Below are 18,856 nucleotides of genomic sequence, written 5' to 3'. Positions count from 1 at the left end.
CCAACCTCTCGACGTACAACAATGGAGGCGTTACCTGTCTATTCAGGCTCGCTGGCCACAAATCCGGCTAGCCGGAGTTCCATCGGAGGTAGATCAGGTGACCTAGGGCCCGTTGACTGCGATAAGACTTCTATCTGAACGAGGTATCATGGTGGTTGGGAGTATGCTTCGAGGGAGAAACCACAGGAAGTGGAGGAGCTAAACATGTTTGTGGGAAGGTGGCAATAAACATGTTGAGGAGATCGATTCTTTCCCCTACATCAGTCGCCTGATACGGATCGTTTCCAATCTCTGAGCCATCTGAAATCAGCTTGGATAGTTCCACTTACGAATTTGGATTAAAATATACTCCATGGTCCGCGAGATCGATGAAACCACATGTTTATATTCCACATTTACATTTCAAAACCACCTATTTGTCCAGCGTTCCCTCCTCTACACATTTTCCATCGCGCTGGAAATCCTCAGTTTCTACAGATGGGGTATTCACAGTGGAGATTCATACAAAACGAAAAAGTTAACACAAACAGAAGGCATTGCGACCTATGCTTGCACATATCTCAGTACGTTCCTTGGAACGATAGTCGATCCCGTAGTGTGTCGATAAGAGTATTCTGCGCCAGAGTACTCTTTAGGCGACCAAATAGCTCGTCGCCATTGTTAGCCTCTGATGCTGCCTTTTTAGCTTCCTCAGTCATATTGAGACGCGCATATGCCTGTAGAAGAACCATGACCAAGATCATTAGATGTGCATTTGCATAGGCAAAAAGGATATATATATATATAGAAGTGACAATGCACAGTAAATTTATTGTTTCCCTCTATTTCCTTGAATATTTAAACCTGAACTGTTCAAGGTTCAGTAGACTGTCAGTCTCAGATATTTTATGCTGATGTAATGCTCAAATTAAAATGGCCATGCTATTGCTCTAAAACAAACTACCAAGGAGATCATCTACCGGCCAATCATGTAAACCAGGGTTGATACGGTATTAAACTTTCTATTTGTTTTACCCATGTTCCAATTGATCTATTCCATCAAATTTCACACAAGAGTCCTCAACAAGCTGTATCTACCCTAATGCGTACCAGTACCTAAAACATTGATCTGCCAAGCTGGATGAACCAAAATAAAAGTAACTGAAAAGGGCAACAACAGCTTCTGCTATGCAAAAAGTTTACTATATGCTCCCTCATTTGTTAGATGACCCGTAAATTTTGGCTATACATAATCATACCTCAGATCTTTCACCAGGATCTGTTAATTTTGGAATATATTTGAGAGCTTCAGTTTTTTGACCGGCATCAATGCATGCTTCCACAAATGGTTTATAGCCTGCAAGTAAAAAAAAAGAGAGGATAATAACATATTAAAAACACATAATATTGTTATGATGGAAATTATAATTTGCATGGAAGAAACATGAACTTGATATTTCTTTGGTACAACTTTACTTCTCATGAAAATCCAAGTCAGATAGGTAAACCTACCTCCTGGTGGTCTCTTCTCTCTCGAGAATGTTTCCAAAGCATCCCAATTACCAACTGTTGCTAAAGCACACGACTTCAACCAGTACCACCTTTTATCAGGAACCTAAGCAGCACAAGGGCATTAGAAAGTCGAAAATTACAATATTCATTAGCACTACCTTTTAAGACATTCACAATACCTTGAACTCTGATTTCACTTTGACTGCAGCTCGCTCATTTCCCATTACAATACAAGTTTTTATTGTATCACTGACACTAGAACCAACAAATATTGCTTGCTTCGTGGAAACTTCTAGTTGATGCTGCACCCTGAATAAGATAAAGAATCAGGAAATAATTCATTTGTGGATATTGCATGATGCTAACAACCAAATTGTGTAACTTCGTCCAAACAATGAGGCGATAGTGTCCTCAAATCGCAGGGTAGTCTGATAAATAATCTCATACCTTAGCAATTTGGCATGCTCTTCAGCAGATTTGGATTCAAAAAGATGTTCTTTGGTCTCAGCAAAAAGCCTGTGGGCCTGCTCAACGAGCCTCACTTGTGGACCATGGAGAGGAGACCCCTTGCTTGCCATTGGATTCCTCTCTAATTCTCTCGACTCCTTCAACAAAAGGAAGCCAGCATCCTGCAGATTGCTCTCAATGGTTTAGGGAAGCAGATTTGCAACGCAAAATAATAAGTCATGCTAGGAGATACTAGCATGTTAAATTTGCCATGTATTCCACGTTTCCAACAGCTAATATATGAGCTGATTGCTTAGTTCACGGGAAGCAAAAATATCTCACTGTGCTTATTTAAAAAGTTATTCACTGAATAGTACGGAAAACAGTATTTATGACACATTAGAATAATGGACAGTAACAGGTTATCACATATGCAACCTACTTGGAGTCTCCCTGTTGATAGAAAGAAGTCCTTCAAAGCTTCATGCTTAGAGTGTCTGTGCATAATAGAGACATGGAACAATGTTCAACACAGCTACACATTTAAAAGAAGAACCAGAAACATGACAAGTGCATCACCTTGCATATGCTATGAACAAATCTCTAGCCAAAGGCCTTGCGTTGATTACACCAAAAAAATCCAAAGGAGCACTCTGTAAAATAAAATAATGTCAACGAACATCAACAAGAACTTGATGAATGGAAGCCATTTTCATCCCAGTTCCCAAAAACAAGTTAGAAGATCAAAGGTGGCACACCCATAACTACAGCATGCTCATAGTTGGCTCATATTGATTCTCAGCAGCAGTGACTTATCTGGACGTAATTAGGAACTGAGGGAGATTTAATTTACCTTTTCTACAGATATCTTCTGCCAGATATGGAAAAGCACAAGGTACACAAGATCAGTATCACCGCTCTCAATTGACTTCTGTAATGCTTTGTCTTGTTCATCGATGCTTAGCAACAAAGGAATCTACACAATTAAAATTTAAAAAATGAGAGGATGGCATATACTATTGTTTATTCATTTCTTTCTTTCTCTTGTTGCTAGTTCGTACATAGTTAATTACAAATTTCTCCTATTTCTAATACAGTCTTGCATATACATTGAAAAGTATGATGTGTCATAATTCGAAAGATCCTTACTCCTGTCCCACCTATATGGCATACTCCAATTTGGAAGTATATTCTCATATTTAGGAAGAGAAGAAGGATGGTGCAAACATATGAAGATAACGAAAACATGTTACATGAACCATCAAAGCTGTTACCTAAATATCCAAAGCCAAAAAAGTGCTGAAAGGCCTGATTGCTACCTTAGTAAGTTATATGTGTCCACCTTACTCGCAAGCCAGAAAAAAAAACATATCTTTAAGCCAAAAGAAAACTTGCCTGCTTCGAAGACTGGGACTCATGGTCAACGAGCATGGCAGCCAACTTTCGCCGGCCACTGTTATCTGCATGAGCTGCCACTGCAGCATACGATATGCCTTTGCATAACCTGAGCTGCAATTGCGATTGCATAAGTATTGACAGTTAACATCATCAATTATCAAGTCTGACTACAAGAAACACAAACCTTGTCAAGCAAACCTTCAAGAAGAACTACATCTGGAATTGCAGCTGAGGCTGTTATCTTCTCACATGCCCAATGCATAATCACAACCTCCTATAAAAGATGCAAGTGCAAATGGAACTGGTATTAATTACCAACGGATTTTCATTGTGCATTTGGTGAGTTATTAAGAACAATATTATGTAACAGTCAACACAGTACTTATCTATACCAGAGCAAAAATCACAACAGAAAAAGGCGAAGGAGAAGAAAAAGGTGCTTACCGGATTTAGGTTAAGGTACTCAGAGATGCGAAGTGCCAAAAGATGCTGATTAGCATTAATTAGACGTCCAATGAGCACAGTTGCAGTAAGCAGCTAAGGAACACAAAAGGCAAACAGACCCATAGAATATATAAGCTAACAAAGATAAAGGAAATGTCCAATACGGAATCTGAAAGCGATACAAACTTTGTACTGCTTCACGGTAAGCGGCATTCCAATCTCAGGGTCACGAACAGCATTTAGAACGCGTAAAATTTTGCACATTTCTTGAAAGCGTCCGTGTGGAAATCGACTGCCAAAGCCAACTGGGTATCAATACCAAGTTCAAAATATCAGCAATAAATTATTCTCTAAAAATAAATACTAGTGGCTAAAAAAGTGTTACAAATAAAGTAATGATCATTGGTGGTAATTTAATAAGATGGTCTAATTTTTGTATGACAGAACTAGAGAGCTATAACATCCCAATCTTGCAAGATGCATGAGGTGTGACAGTAGCAGCAGCACATCATATACTACCATCCAAGTTAAAACATATGTCATACACTATTACGACCTCCTGGTTGCAAGGATTATCAAAGGTGGTCGATAAATCCAGGAAGTTCAGATATGTAAGGACGTGATGCGATAAGCAAAATACTTAGCCTAACTTTTTAACAATAGAAGACCTTAAGCTCCACCAGGCTGAGAAGGTTTTACTATAGTGGAAAAGAAACTACCCTCAAATCAGCGAACACATGCATTCTTTGCCTAGAACGATGGGAAGTACTCCCTCCGTTCCAAAATAGATGACTCAACTTTGTACTATTAGTACAAAGTTGAGTCATCTATTTTGGAACGGAGGGAGTAGATAAGAAAAATCATTGAGCATCACCACCTCTGTTAAGCTCTCCTACCCAGGGCATTTTCCATGGTTTATAAATTAGAATCGGAAGTGTTAACGATGCTAGTCAAATTAGTTCCCTAAGCAATCCAACGTTCATGCACATATAGTTGGATGGCTCATCTGTATGCAGCAGTGCCACAGCAATGTAAAGAAGAATTTACTGGAGTTAATGATATCATAAATACTATGGAGGCACTGAAAGAAAACTAGGGAATTATACATCTGAGCTCACAGGGGAATATCTTCCAAAAAATACACTAAGGGATTAAGGGCTTATATTAGAGGTGCATTACTGCATTTTACAAGGTACATATACTTTATTCACATAAACACAAGATACTGGTATACTTTATTAAAGGCTCGCCTTTTCATTTTACTAGGTGTATGAATTTGAGCATGATATTTTGTTTTACAGGGCGCACAACAACCACCAATGTGACATTAACTCTTATTTCTCTTTTCTGCACTCCATTGCCTTCTCTTCACTCATCACGCATGATGTAAAGGCTCCAAGAAAAGCTCAATAGAATTAAAGTTGGCAGATGCATGCAGTGGTCGACAATGGTTTTTCACCAAGAAATCAATTGAACTGCACGCACAGCTAGCATGCTCATATTAAAGGACAGACCCAGTGCTAGAAGCTCCCACACCAGGTGGGGTCTGGGGAAGAATTATATTAGAAGTACATTAATCTTAATGCAAAGCTCTTATGTGAGGGTGAGTGGAGTCTTTTTACTACTCTTGATGCATCTTAATCTCCATGACAAGAGCGAAACGCCTTTTAGGCCTATAATATGAAATGGAGAGGGTATATGTTAATTTTACATTAAGTTGTACCTATGGAGGCTATATAGTGTTCATATGGATTCAGCTTGGCATTAGTAAGTGATAACTAATATGTACTGGTTCCACAACAGTAAGGACAGGGCTGGCACAGTGGTAAATTACTCCCCACTTGTGCCAAGAGGTCTTGGGTTTGACGTGGCCTCTCTGCATTGCACTGTGCAGGGCTAAGGTGTGGCTAGTATAATCCTTCCCCAGACCCTACCTGGTGTGGGAGCTTCTAGCACTGGGTCTGTCCTTTATGTAACTGCTTGCAATAAGGAAAAACAAATATGTAAAAACAGCATCCCAAAGACAGTCAAAAAATAACCTGCAGAAAGCTAGACCATAAGTCGCAGCTCTCAGTAATGTATGTTGGCGTGAAACATCGAATTCATATCCAGCAGCATCAATACATGCTTCAATCGCCTCGGGCAAGGAAGATGATATTAGCTGATAGTTATCATAAGCCTGCGAGTATAGATCTTCGTTAATGTCCCATCTTTGGTTTTCAAGGGAAAGGGGACCTATTTATGAGATGACATAAGAACAATTTCCAAAATGGTTGACAATATTTCTATAATATTTAGATATCAAACAGCGCAGATATAATTCACAAGTCGCACATGTTGAATGCCATAAAGTGCACTCCAATAAAAATGACGATTATGTTGACTCTCAGTAAATGCCAATAAAGTGTGAAATAAACAGGGACCAATATATGATACCTTACCATGTATGTGTAAGATTGCACAGGAACAATGACAGGTAGGATGGTCAAAAATAAATTGTTTATGTTCTTTAGGACTCCCTATATTAAAATTACTTGTAGCTACAGCTCCCAACACATAGAACAAGGACGAAATTGAAGTCTTAGTTTTGGTGTGATTTTCCCCTGTTAATTGAATAGGCATCACTGTAGCAGCACCATCACCGATAACTGAATAAGAAATTACTAGGAGTATCTGATGGAAAGTGTTCCCTCAAAGAAAAAACAAATGACAAGTATTCCAACCAAACCAGCTAATTAGAAAAACATCTGCATTGGAATGAGGTAGTATTGAGGTAGGCACCACGACCAAAAAAAGCATATCCTTCAGTTCCCATTTTTGTGGCAGAACTCAAAATTTGAGGGGTGCACTGAGTAAACCCCACATGGACCATGCACCTACTATGGTTTAACTTGCGGGGCTGCGGGGGAGGCGGAACCCAGAAAAAGATGGTCTGGAGCTGGGGTTGGAGAGCAAATGGTAATGTGAGGGTGAATAGTCACCCTCCTTGCTGACGGAGCTTGTCCCCTTCCGTCGCAAGAGTCCCTGATACTCTTCTGGACTTCCTTGTTTCAATAGCAAGATGACATGGTCTGGACTTATCTAATACTGCTATGCAATCAGGATAGCATGAGGACCACTACTTCATTAACCAAATTCAGCTTGGACCAATCAGGAAAACAATGCCGACACAAACCTGGCAACATTATCGACATGACATCACTCCGCAACCAAGAGTATTCGAATTGTGGCCCTATCTCTTTCCAAGACCAATGCTAATTCCTCCCAAAAGAGTCCACAACTTATCACCATGTTAGTTACATAGGTAACATTTCACAACTTGTGGACATATATTCCAGAACTCAGCATTGGAACACAATCCAGCCAACCTAATTTGTGCATATAAGGGCCAGCGGCAGCAACACAAATGACATAACAGAACATGTACGGGAATTACAGCAAATACATACAGTTCATGCAGCAGCAGGAGCCATACATGCATGTGTTTTTTCAAGAATCTAGATTGGCCAGGGCATGCTCACACATGTTCATCCAAGAATCCAGGTTTGCATGCATGTGTTCCAGCAATTTTAATAGGTGCCGTTCTCCGTTAATCAAGCTTTGATCGTTGATGGACTCAGAATTAAATTTTGGTCACAACACGAAAGGTGTAGGAGATTCTCGGTAAATGTCCAATTGGTATTGTTTGCTGTTTTTGGACAGGTGGATTAGAAGATATGAAAATAACAGCGAAAAAGCAGAGGATAGGCAAGGTTTATTTGAGACAGGAAGTTGCATTTCGAGGGATTTGTCGTACAGTGTTATTAGTTCTTGTGTTTCTTTTGGTATCATTTCTTAATTGTGGTTCGCTCTACAGGTTTGGGAGGTTTTTGACTTCTGGTACTGAAGGTAAATCTTTCAGTTGTCGTCAGGTTTAGCACAAGTGTATCATGATCCCCATCTTTGTATGGCTGCCCATTGTTAGTGATTTTGGAGTTAATGGTTCTAATTCAGTAGTATTGTGCATATCTTTTCTTTCCTATATACTTATAATGATTCGAGTTGGAGGACGTCCGTTCGCCCTTTACAATCTTCCACCCGTCAGCCCTGGCAAAAGTGGGACCACACAAATCTGCATGCACAACAGCAGCAAGGGATCCCATCCCGAGTCATCTCGCCTCCTGTGTCTCCAATGCTTCTTCTCATGTACAATCTCTGCTAACCTGGGTTAAAATTTTAATTCCTTGTTACCATGCTTCAAGTCTGGCAGTGCAGCTCGAGACCACCGTGCTCGCTTGCCGTCTCTGGAATCTCATGAAGACGCATGAACGCGTCCGCTGGATGGCACCCCTGGAGACCGCATGCGGGACATCCCCAGCTGGAATTGCTCTTTCTCCCATTTCCTGGTGAAGCAAAAGTAACCTGTCATCCGCCCGGTCACTGATGTCTGTGCCATTTTTCCTTGCCCAGGGACCCTGCAGGGACCCCTGACCTGCCCCGGCAGGCTGCACAGATAGCAGTATCCAGTGCCAACAGACAACAGCCCCAGCAGTCGAGAAGCAACAACATCTAGGGACCAGCAAACAGCAAGGCGCAGAAGAGAAGGTCAGAGGAGAAGAGCGAACAGCGGCACTGTTGCGTTGCAGCGTGAGATGCAAAGTGCTGGTAGCAGATGTTTACGGGTGGCATCTGTTTATGTAAGGGAGAGTGGGAGACGACGTGGAGTTACCTATGTAAACTAAGGGTAAATGGACCAGCATAAAAGAGTGAATAGGTCAGTTCGTTTTGCACAGGTAGGCTACCTTAGCTTAAGTAGGTTCTCTTCTCACTAATTTTTTCCTAAAAGAACACAAAAAATCAAGTTGCTCTCTTTCCAGAGAACAAAACATAGGTTTCTCTCAAGGAAAAAAACAGAAGGATTATCATGGAAAATGGGGCACAGGGATGGGAACTGAAGAATATTCATGCACCTGTCTCACTCAATGTGGATTACTTCTTTCTCATTAGTCTTCCTGCGGAAACACTAATTATCCCATTCACGTCATACGCTAGGTGATTTTCCCATGGGTAAACAGGGATCGGAGACCCATTGTCACCTTTTGTAGGGCCGACGATATCATCCTCGTGCTCGCTTGGAATTGCGTAACGTCGATATCATCCTTGTCCTAATTCCCTTTGCAATAATTTTAGCTATATTCTTTGTTCCATAGCCGATTAATAAATGAAAGTATTAAAGTAAATAAATTGAACTATAGTTTGATTAAACTAGTTTCCACCTTGATTTTTTGATTACGTAGCGTAGCACGGGCATCTACTAGTGGTCCCACATATTTTGAGTATTCGGAACTTCTATACAAAGCCATCTCAGTGAGTAAATCAAACATAGCTAATTTTCTAATGACCTAATGTCAGTGAGTAAGTTACTTTGTGACTAGTCCATTGATTACGAGTCGAGGGACTAGTCGAGACTAGTCGCTAGACTAGTCTATGAGTCGCATTCTGGGTGTCGACTAGAAATCTTGTGTAGACTAGTTCGCCGAGTCGAGGAGTCGAAGGACTAGTCGTAGACTAGTCGTGCACCTTGAGTCGTTCGACTCAATTTTTTTAGGGATTGGGAGGGGATAAGTGAGCCAGCCACCCTGCCCCTTTCCCTCCATTGCTTCTGCTCTCCATGGATTTGCACTCCTCTGCTCTGGCCCTCTCCCTCCACTGCTTCTGCTCTCCCTAGATCTGCCCCTACGGCCTCCCTCCCTCTGCTGCCTTCTGGCTACTGGATCCGCTCGTCCCTCAGGTTGCAGTAAGCAAGAAAGCATACTAGCAAAGTAATTTCTCCCTTCTCTTCTTCCCTTCTTTAATTCGATTTTTACCCCCTGCCCTCTTCCTTATTTCGTTTTGTTTGCTTTAGTTTCAAGATCCTTAGGTCTGAAGTGCAATGTCTACGCCGGAAATATCTCAAGTATTGTTTCAGCAGCTGCAGCTCAGGCCAATGAGCAACATGATCCATCGAAGGATCCTGCAAGAAGCCAACTAGGAGGAAGGACCCAACATGGAAATATGCTTATTGGCCTAATCTGCAGGACAAATTGACGCTCCAATGCACTTTCTATAGTATATATTACATATTAATACTAGGTTTTGGTAATTGATTACTGCAGTTGTGAACTACAGTACCATGTCGACTAGTCCAGCAGTAGTCTAGACTAGTCATGATTAGTCTATGAGTCTCAACCTTCGAACGACTCATCGACTCGTCGACTCGTAAACGTTGGACTAGTCCAGTGTTCTTGGTGAAGAAATAGTGTGAATGATCCTAATGCTCATCCAAAGAAATGCTTCTATTTGATAAGGCTCTATTTGATAAGGCTCTATTTGAACGAGTTGACTGTGAGTTTATTGTCACATTGTTTATTGTTTGTATGGCTCAAATCTGTACTTGCTGAGTATTTTAGATTTTATTCACTCTTGTCTTTTATTTGGCTTTCAGGTAACAGGCGATAGCAGCATGCCGGCATGCATGGGACTGGGAGCAGCACCTTGACATGCTTGGACACACACTACCATCACATATATGCAGACTTAATACAAATCAAGTTGCTTAATTATGCCCACTATAAGTTATTAGATGCTTATTCTATAGTGTCGAGACTTGTCATATGTTAATTACCTCCAGAGTTGGTTCATATGGAGTCATGTTGAACGTTATACCCGTGTGGACGGATTACTCTTATTTGCTTGTTGTCCCGTTGGATGGATATATTCTTATTTGCTTGTTGTCTATGTCTTTATTAAAAGAAAAGGGGAATTCTGCCAAAATTTCTAACTATACCTAGACTAGACTTATTGGTATTTACCTTAGCATGGTAGCATTTGTTAAAGTCCATGTTGTGACATGAATCCAGTCTACCGACAAGTCGGAAAGGAGGAGAGTCCAGGAAGAGTAAAACACTAGGGGTACTTTATGGGAACTAGGAGAGCTCGGGTCAGATTTAGTTAAGTGGTTGGGCCTTTGGGGATTACTTGGATACCTAGTTGTAATTGGACTCCAACCATGTTAAGTCTAGTCTAGTTTACCCCATTGAAGGATTCCAGTATCTTAGTACAGCCAAGCAAGAGGAAATAATTATCTCTTCTATTTCTATCTCTTGGGTAATTATCTCGGTGCGAATCAAGGTGCACATCATCTCAAGTGACTATATGCTACATGTAAACATTAAGCTAGCAACAAGTGGATGGCAGTAGTAAAAGACAGACGTGCTATACCATTAGAGTCGCACATTATCTACATAAGAAAAGGAATTAAACATTACCTTGGCACTTTGTTTGTCGTAGTGATCTCTAGCATCATACAGTAATGCTGCTGGAGACATGCTTCCAATGCCAAAAATTAATGTAGTAGAATCTGGAACTCGGTGTAGAAATTCCATACTTGAATTTGTGAGGATTCTTACACCATCACACTCTGGAATGAGCATTACAGGTTCATCATAATTGTACTGCACTGGATCTCCATTGGGTCCAACCATCAAAAGCACTTCAGACCAGTAAAGGAGCACACTGTCCAACCCACACCAAGCAATTTGATCCGGTGGTAATGCAGACTACAAGATTACAAAAATACTAGTGAATAATTGTGCAAAAGATAACTCCTGCCAATTCATGCCTAGATAATGATCGAATGCACCAATGTTAGCACATAATTGGATATACAGATTACAGACAAACAGCCCAGCAAATCCAATACTTACATCACACTCGTACTCGAATATGATCCTGGAAAAATCCGTGGGGATTACGAGCAAGCGCCCATCATGTGCAAACGCTGCAAGCAGCTTTCCGTTTGGTGACACCGCCATTTTCTGCACGGGTCCAATCTCCAGGGCCTCTCCGAGCACCTGCACGCCATCCTCGTCAACTGCCACTACCCGATCGCCAACTGCAAGCAGAACCTCTGGACTGCCGGACATGACGAACTGTGGCTCCACCACGGCCATACACAGCACTTGCTCGTCCTCGGCAACGCCCGGGTCGGCGAGCTCCCGCGGGTGCGGGTCGTCGACCTCGATGTCGGTGGTGACGACGACGCGGTTGTCCTCGGTGAGGATAGCCACGCCGCCTCCCCAGAAAACAGCGTCCGCGACGCCGCCTGAGGCAGGCGGCAGCAGGGGCACGGGGCTGGAGCTAGTAATGGGATTCAGATCGGGGAGGCGGAAACGGAGGAGGGAACCATCGGAGAGGAGGGCGAGGAGGTTGAGGGAGCTGGAGAAGGCGAGCGAGTGGAGGCGGGGGAGGTGGGGCGTCCAAGGGGAGGAGGCGAGTGGGTGGCCGGATGAGGAGAAGAGGAGGAGGCGACGGCGCGAGGGCTCGGAGTGGAGCTGCACGATCTTTGAGTCGTCGCGGACGGCGGCAATCGGGCCGCCGAAGGGGGCGGCGGCGACGATGTGGGTCGAGAGGTCGAGGCGGCCGACCCCGGAGCTGCCGCCGCCGGAGGAGGAGGCGGTGGTGGTGGCCGGGGAGGACCAGGGGAGGGGGGAGTAGATGGTGATGCGGCGGTAGAAACGGTCGGAGAGGAGGTCCCACTCCGCCGCGACGGAGACGGAGGAGGACATCGCCCGCGGCGAGGTCGGAGCGCGGCCGGATCGCGCACGAGCCGGGGATGGAAGGGGGTTGGGGCTGAACTGTCCGGGGAACCGAGTTTAGGACGGATTGGCCGCTGACATCTGAGGACAGGTCAGGCAGCTTTGCTTGATCCTCTTCGTTCCCTCGGCTCGTTGTATTGTTTGTCTCTCCTGGGTCGTCCTTTTTCTCGAATTTATTTATAACTGATTCACTGACCTCTTAAACTTATTTCAGAAAAAACTTCAAACATGTTCTTTTTTATATTCAGTCAAACAGTTTGTTATCTAAAAAATCTGATCTAAGTTACTAGAAGTCAAACCATTCAATGTTTATAATACATTCAGTAGTGTCAAACGTTAAACGGTTTAGCGTTTATACGGGTCAGGTTCCAATATAAGTTGAAGACCGGTGAAACAATCAAGTTTGAAAAATGGTCATTTAGGAGAAATAATACTCAGAGACATAACACAACATATCCTTTGTATTTAAGAATACCCGAGCTTTATTAACTAATAATCATAGAGTTTTCTTAATATCCTGGGGCTCCAAAAGCCAAACATATTGGCCTAGTTATACAGTTCTAAGATGTTCTTCGCAATATTATGGACATCAGTGTTTGCCTCTTGATGTCATGTTGGAAGTAGACGTCTCCAGCATCATTCTTCAGACGTCTAATTTCCCTTATTACCATAGTGTTTTGCCCCTTGGTTTCTTCAGGTGTGTTGCGGACCATATGAGCATTGTTTGATGCTACTACGGCAGTCCTACATGGAGATCCTTCCACAAACATATAGCTTCTCGACAAGCAACAGTTCTACACATTGCGGGTGATGTATCCTTTCCATCACCAATGCACTCACGCCCATAAAATCTTCCATCATCTGCTTGACAACCCTCTTTGCCACCTTGGGTGCAAACTTGTATTTCGTTTGTGTACAAGTGTTGTTTACATTGTTAGCTTAGAGCTTCCTACTGGATTTATAACCTTGATTCTCTAACTGAGGGAAATACTTTGTTATTATTCTACTTCACCATTCCTCTTTGGAGAATCCCAACAACTATGGGAGTCAGCACCCATCATGATGCCACACCGGTTTCTCCCCTGCTCGCAGGCCCAAGTTGGACGAGGGGAAAGGTGTGGACCTAAGCATAATCTACCACATGGTCTATACCTCATGTGGCTACTGTGGACTCGGGTGAAAGCATTGTTGTTGAGGAACGTAGTAATTTCAACGCAAGATCATGGTGATGCATAGCAACGAGAGGGGAGAGTGTGTCCACGTACCCTCGTAGACCGAAAGCGGAAGTGTTAGCACAACGCGGTTGATGTAGTCGTACGTCTTCACGGTCCGGCCGATCAAGTACCGAACGCACGGCACCTCCGAGTTCAGCACACGTTCAACCGAGCTTTGAGGGAGAGTTCCGTCAGCACAACGGCGTGGTGACGATGATGATGCTCTACCGACGCAGGGCTTCGCCTAAGCACCGCTACGATATGACCGAGGTGGATTATGGTGGAGGGGGGCACCGCACACGGCTAAGAGATCCAAGGGATCAATTGTTGTGTCACTAGGGGGTGCCTCCCTCGCCGTATATAAAGGAGTGGAGGAGGGGGAGGGGGCCGGCCACCCTTGGCGCGCCCCATGAGGAGTCCTACTCCCACCGGGAGTAGGACTCCCCCCCCCTTCCATGTTGGAGTAGGAGAGGAGAGGGAAGGAGAGAGAGGGGGAAAGGAAAGGGGGGGCGCCGCCCCCCCTCCTTGTCCAATTCGGACTTGGGGGGAGGGGCGCGCGGCTGCCCCTTGGCCACCTCTCCTCTTCCACCACTTGGGCCCATGAGGCCCAATAACCTCCGGGGGTAACCCCCCGGTACTCCGGTATATATCCGATAACCCCCGGAACCATTCCGGTGTCCGAATATAGTCGTCCAATATATCAATCTTCATGTCTCGACCATTTCGAGACTCCTCGTCATGTCCGTGATCACATCTGGGACTCCGAACTACCTTCGGTACATCAAAACACATAAACTCATAATATAACCGTCATCAAACTTTAAGCGTGCGGACCCTACGGATTCGAGAACTATGTAGACATGACCAAGACACGTCTCCGGTCAATAACTAATAGCGGAACCTGGATGCTCATATTGGCTCCCACATATTCTACGAAGATCTTTATCGGTCAAACCGCATAACAACATACATTGTTCCCTTTGTCATCGGTATGTTACTTGCCCGAGATTCGATCGTCGGTATCTCAATACCTAGTTCAATCTCGTTACCGGCAAGTCTCTTTACTCGTTCCGTAATACATCATCCCACAACTAACTCATTAGTTGCAATGCTTAAGTGATGTGCATTACCGAGTGGGCCCAGAGATACCTCTCCGACAATCGGAGTGACAAATCCTAATCTCGAAATACGCCAACCCAACAAGTACCTTCGGAGACACCTGTAGAGCACCTTTATAATCACCCAGTTACGTTGTGACGTTTGGTAGCACACAAAGTGTTCCTCCGGTAAACGGGGGTTGCATAATCTCATAGTCATAGGAACATGTATAAGTCATGAAGAAAGCAATAGCAACATACTAAACGATCAAGTGCTAATCTAACGGAATGGGTCAAGTCAATCACATCATTCTCCTAATGATGTGATCCCATTAATCAAATGCAACTCTTTGTCTATGGCTAGGAAACATAACCATCTTTGATTAACGAGCTAGTCAAGTAGAGGCATACTAGTGACACTCTGTTTGTCTATGTATTCACACATGTATTATGTTTCCGGTTAATACAATTCTAGCATGAATAATAAACATTTATCATGATATAAGGAAATAAATAATAACTTTATTATTGCCTCTAGGGCATATTTCCTTCAGTCTCCCACTTGCACTAGAGTCAATAATCTAGATTACACAGTAATGATTCTAACACCCATGGAGTCTTGGTGCTGATCATGTTTTGCTCGTGGAAGAGGCTTAGTCAACGGGTCTGCAACATTCAGATCCGTATGTATCTTGCAAATCTCTATGTCTCCCACCTGGACTTGATCCCGGATGGAGTTGAAGCGTCTCTTGATGTGCTTGGTTCTCTTGTGAAATCTGGATTCCTTTGTCAAAGCAATTGCACCAGTATTGTCACAAAAGATTTTCATTGGACCCGATGCACTAGGTATGACACCTAGATCGGATATGAACTCCTTCATCCAGACTCCTTCATTTGCTGCATCCAAAGCAGCTATGTACTCCGCTTCACATGTAGATCCCGCTACGATGCTTTGTTTAGAACTGCACCAACTGACAGCTCCACCGTTTAATATAAACACGTATCCGGTTTGCGATTTAGAATCGTCCGGATCAGTGTCAAAGCTTGCATCGACGTAACCATTTACGATGAGCTCTTTGTCACCTCCATAAACGAGAAACATATCCTTAGTCCTTCTCAAGTATTTCAGGATGTTCTTGACCGCTGTCCAGTGATCCACTCCTGGATTACTTTGGTACCTCCCTGCTAAATTAATAGCAAGGCACACATAAGGCTGGTACACAACATTGCATACATGATAGAGCCTATGGCTGAAGCATAGGGAACATCTTTCATTTTCTCTCTATCTTCTGCAGTGGTCGGGCATTGAGTCTTACTCAACTTCACACCTTGTAACACAGGCAAGAACCCTTTCTTTGCTTGATCCATTTTGAACTTCTTCAAAACTTTGTCAAGGTATGTGCTTTGTGAAAGTCCTATTAAGCGTCTTGATCTATCTCTATAGATCTTGATGCCCAATATATAAGCAGCTTCACCGAGGTCCTTCATTGAAAAACTCTTATTCAAATATCCCTTTATGCTATCCAGAAATTCTATATCATTTCCGATCAATAATATGTCGTTGAGGGAGTCCTGGATTAGGGGGTCCTCGGACAGCCGGACTATATCCTTTGGCCAGACTGTTGGACTGTGAAGATACAAGATTGAAGACTTCGTCCCGTGTCCGGATGGGACTCTCTTTGGCGTGGAAGGCAAGCTTGGCAATACGGATATGTAGATCTCCTCCTTTGTAACCGACTCTGTGTAACCCTAGCCCCCTCCGGTGTCTATATAAACCAGAGGGTTTAGTCCGTAGGACAACAACAATCATACCATAGGCTAGCTTCTAGGGTTTAGCCTCTTGGTAGCGGGATCAACTCTTGTAATACTCATATCATCAAGATCAATCAAGCAGGAAGTAGGGTATTACCTCCATCGAGAGGGCCCGAACCTGGGTAAACATTGTGTCCCCCACCTCCTGTTACCATCCGCCTTAGACGCAAAGTTCGGGACCCCCTACCCGAGATCCGCCGGTTTTGACACGACATTGGTGCTTTCATTGAGTGTTCCACTGTGCCGTCATCATAAGGCTGGATGGCTCGCCTCGTTGTCAAGGACGACATCACTTCTGGGGGAGCCCTGGATGTAGTCCAAACTCTCCGACTAGGCGGTTTCGTCATGACCGCCTGTTCGGCCGCTGCGCCGACGATGACTTCTCGGGTCATCGAAAACAGCCTCCACGTCAGCTCGGGGCTCGCCCAGCAGTTGGATCCAATAGAACTCTCTTCTTTGAACGAGCTCTTGGATCGCATCGCCGCTTTGGGAGTCGCTACAGACTATGATCAGATCGGGCTTAAAACCGACCAAAGGGAGATTAACTCCCCGCCGGTCACCCATCAGATAGCGGTGGTGGAGGAGCAATGCGGCGATTCTTCCTCTATCTTGAGGACAAACTATGTCCGGATTCCCGAGCTCTCTGAGCCGGATACCCGTCTACGGGAGGACATGGCCCAAACCCTGAACCTAGAATCAGGCAGCGGGCCAGACCTATCGGGCAACATCCCGGAGCCCGAACTTCCAAGATCGGAAACTTCTCCGCCCCTGGGTCTCAGATCGGGTCAAGGTTTGGACTTAAATCCACCCACCCACCCAGATATAAACGATCTTTCCCACATTAGACAAGAGCCCCAGGAGACAGTACACCACTATTGGGCCAAATTCCTCCTTGTAATGAACAAGGTCAAGGACTGTCGCGAGGAAGACGCAATTTCATTCTTTTGCAATAATTGCACGGACAAGGGAATCCTCAACGCCATAAGTCACCGTGACATAGCACACTTCGCTGACTTGGCGGCCATAGTACGGAAGTACTGTGCGATGGAAAGCGCCTGGAAAACCCAAACAAAATTTTGGGATGCTCCGGCTCTGACAAAACCCCAGTCCAAACTAAAAGGGTGCACTCTCGTAAGTCGCCCGACCCAATTACAAAGAAGCAAAAGCCCACTACAGGGCGTGGAACCGTATTGGAGGGATGGCTTAATGGGCCATGCAAAATTCACAGTACAACGGATACCATACCAACACACAGCCTTAGAGCATGTTGGGTACTCCGGCAGGTGGCCAAGAGCGGTGAGGATCTCCTCATTAAAAATACCGCAGAGCACCATCCCGTGGATAACAACAATACAGTATTGACAGTCTTCGAGACCTTCGCCTCAAATAATAGGCGTAAGCGAGCACTCTGCAGCCTTGCCAAAGTTTGCCACGTGGCAGCAATAAATCCATGGAGCGACACGGCTATCACCTTCAATGCCAGTGATGAACCTAAATTCCGAACAGTCCGAGCACCAGCCGCTTTGGTCCTTAGTCCAATTGTGGACGGCTTTCGGCTTAATAAAGTGCTCATGGACGGCGGCAGCGGATTAAACCTCATCTATGAGGAGACTCTTCAAAAAATGGAAATAGGCAGAAACCACATTGAGCAAAGCAGCACGACCTTCAGAGGAATTATCCCTAGTCCGGAGGCACGATGCGCCGGGAAAATCACACTAGATGTGGTATTCGGCACGCCGGAGAATTATAGGTACGAAGAAATGACATTCCGAGTGGCCTTGTTCAGTAGCGGATACCACGCCCTTCTAGGGCGGGAGGCATTCACGACCTTCCAAGCCATACCCCATTACGGGTACATGAAGCTCAAAATGCCGGGGCCCAATGGAATCATCACTCTAGCTAGTGATCCGGACATAGCACTCCGCGCCGAAAACAAAACAGCCACACTGGCCCTCGAGGCATTATCCGAAGCCCTCGCGGCCGAGGAATTAACTGCGCTGCGCTCCATAGTGGACAGGGATGACGTGATACTCGACAAAAGATCCAAGTCCACCTCTTTTAAACCAGCGGATGAAATAGTCAAATTCCAAGTCCACCCAAAGGACCCTACAAAAACAGCATCCATCGGGGCACAGTTAAACCCCGCTATAGACGCTACGGGAGTTCCTGTGCGAGAATCGGGACATATTCGCCTGGCATCCTTCAGACCTGCCAGGAATCCCACGCAGGCTGGCCGAGCATAGCCTTAACATTCTAAAGGGATTCAAGTCGGTCAAGCAGACTCTTCGGCGTTTCTCTGAACCTAAGCGACAAGCCATGGGAGAGGAGCTAGCCAAGT

At 44.4% G+C, this 18,856-nt stretch overlaps 1 protein-coding gene across 1 annotated transcript; it reads right to left on the bottom strand.

Moving 5' to 3' along the window:
- Positions 1-365: 365 nt before the first annotated feature.
- On the bottom strand, positions 366-12,496 carry LOC123078756 (protein VACUOLELESS1). The gene is made up of 15 exons (XM_044501361.1): positions 11,505-12,496; positions 11,067-11,357; positions 5,820-5,959; positions 3,967-4,072; positions 3,781-3,873; positions 3,521-3,610; positions 3,334-3,447; positions 2,792-2,914; positions 2,518-2,591; positions 2,381-2,435; positions 1,939-2,120; positions 1,671-1,800; positions 1,492-1,594; positions 1,239-1,336; positions 366-716 (listed from the first exon to the last, which is right to left on the bottom strand). The coding sequence occupies exons 1-15, from the start codon at positions 12,363-12,365 to the stop codon at positions 561-563; spliced, it is 2,616 nt and encodes an 871-aa protein (XP_044357296.1). The 5' UTR covers positions 12,366-12,496; the 3' UTR covers positions 366-560.
- Between the last annotated feature and the right edge of the window lie 6,360 nt (positions 12,497-18,856).

Source organism: Triticum aestivum, chromosome 3D (genome assembly GCF_018294505.1).
Source record: "Triticum aestivum cultivar Chinese Spring chromosome 3D, IWGSC CS RefSeq v2.1, whole genome shotgun sequence".
Lineage (NCBI taxonomy): Eukaryota > Viridiplantae > Streptophyta > Magnoliopsida > Poales > Poaceae > Triticum > Triticum aestivum.
Note: the sequence above shows the minus strand (reverse complement) of the source record. Positions and strands in the feature narration are given on the sequence as shown.

Coding starts and splice junctions, on each gene's coding strand:
- LOC123078756 (XM_044501361.1), bottom strand. CDS start 12,365: ATGTCCTCCTCCGTCTCCGTCGCGGCGGAGTGGGACCTCCTCTCCGAC. Junction 5,960..11,066: donor ACGACAAACAAAGTGCCAAG/GTAATGTTTAAT, acceptor CTATACTCGCAG/GCTTATGATAACTATCAGCT. Junction 3,611..3,780: donor AGTACCTTAACCTAAATCCG/GTAAGCACCTTT, acceptor CATCTTTTATAG/GAGGTTGTGATTATGCATTG.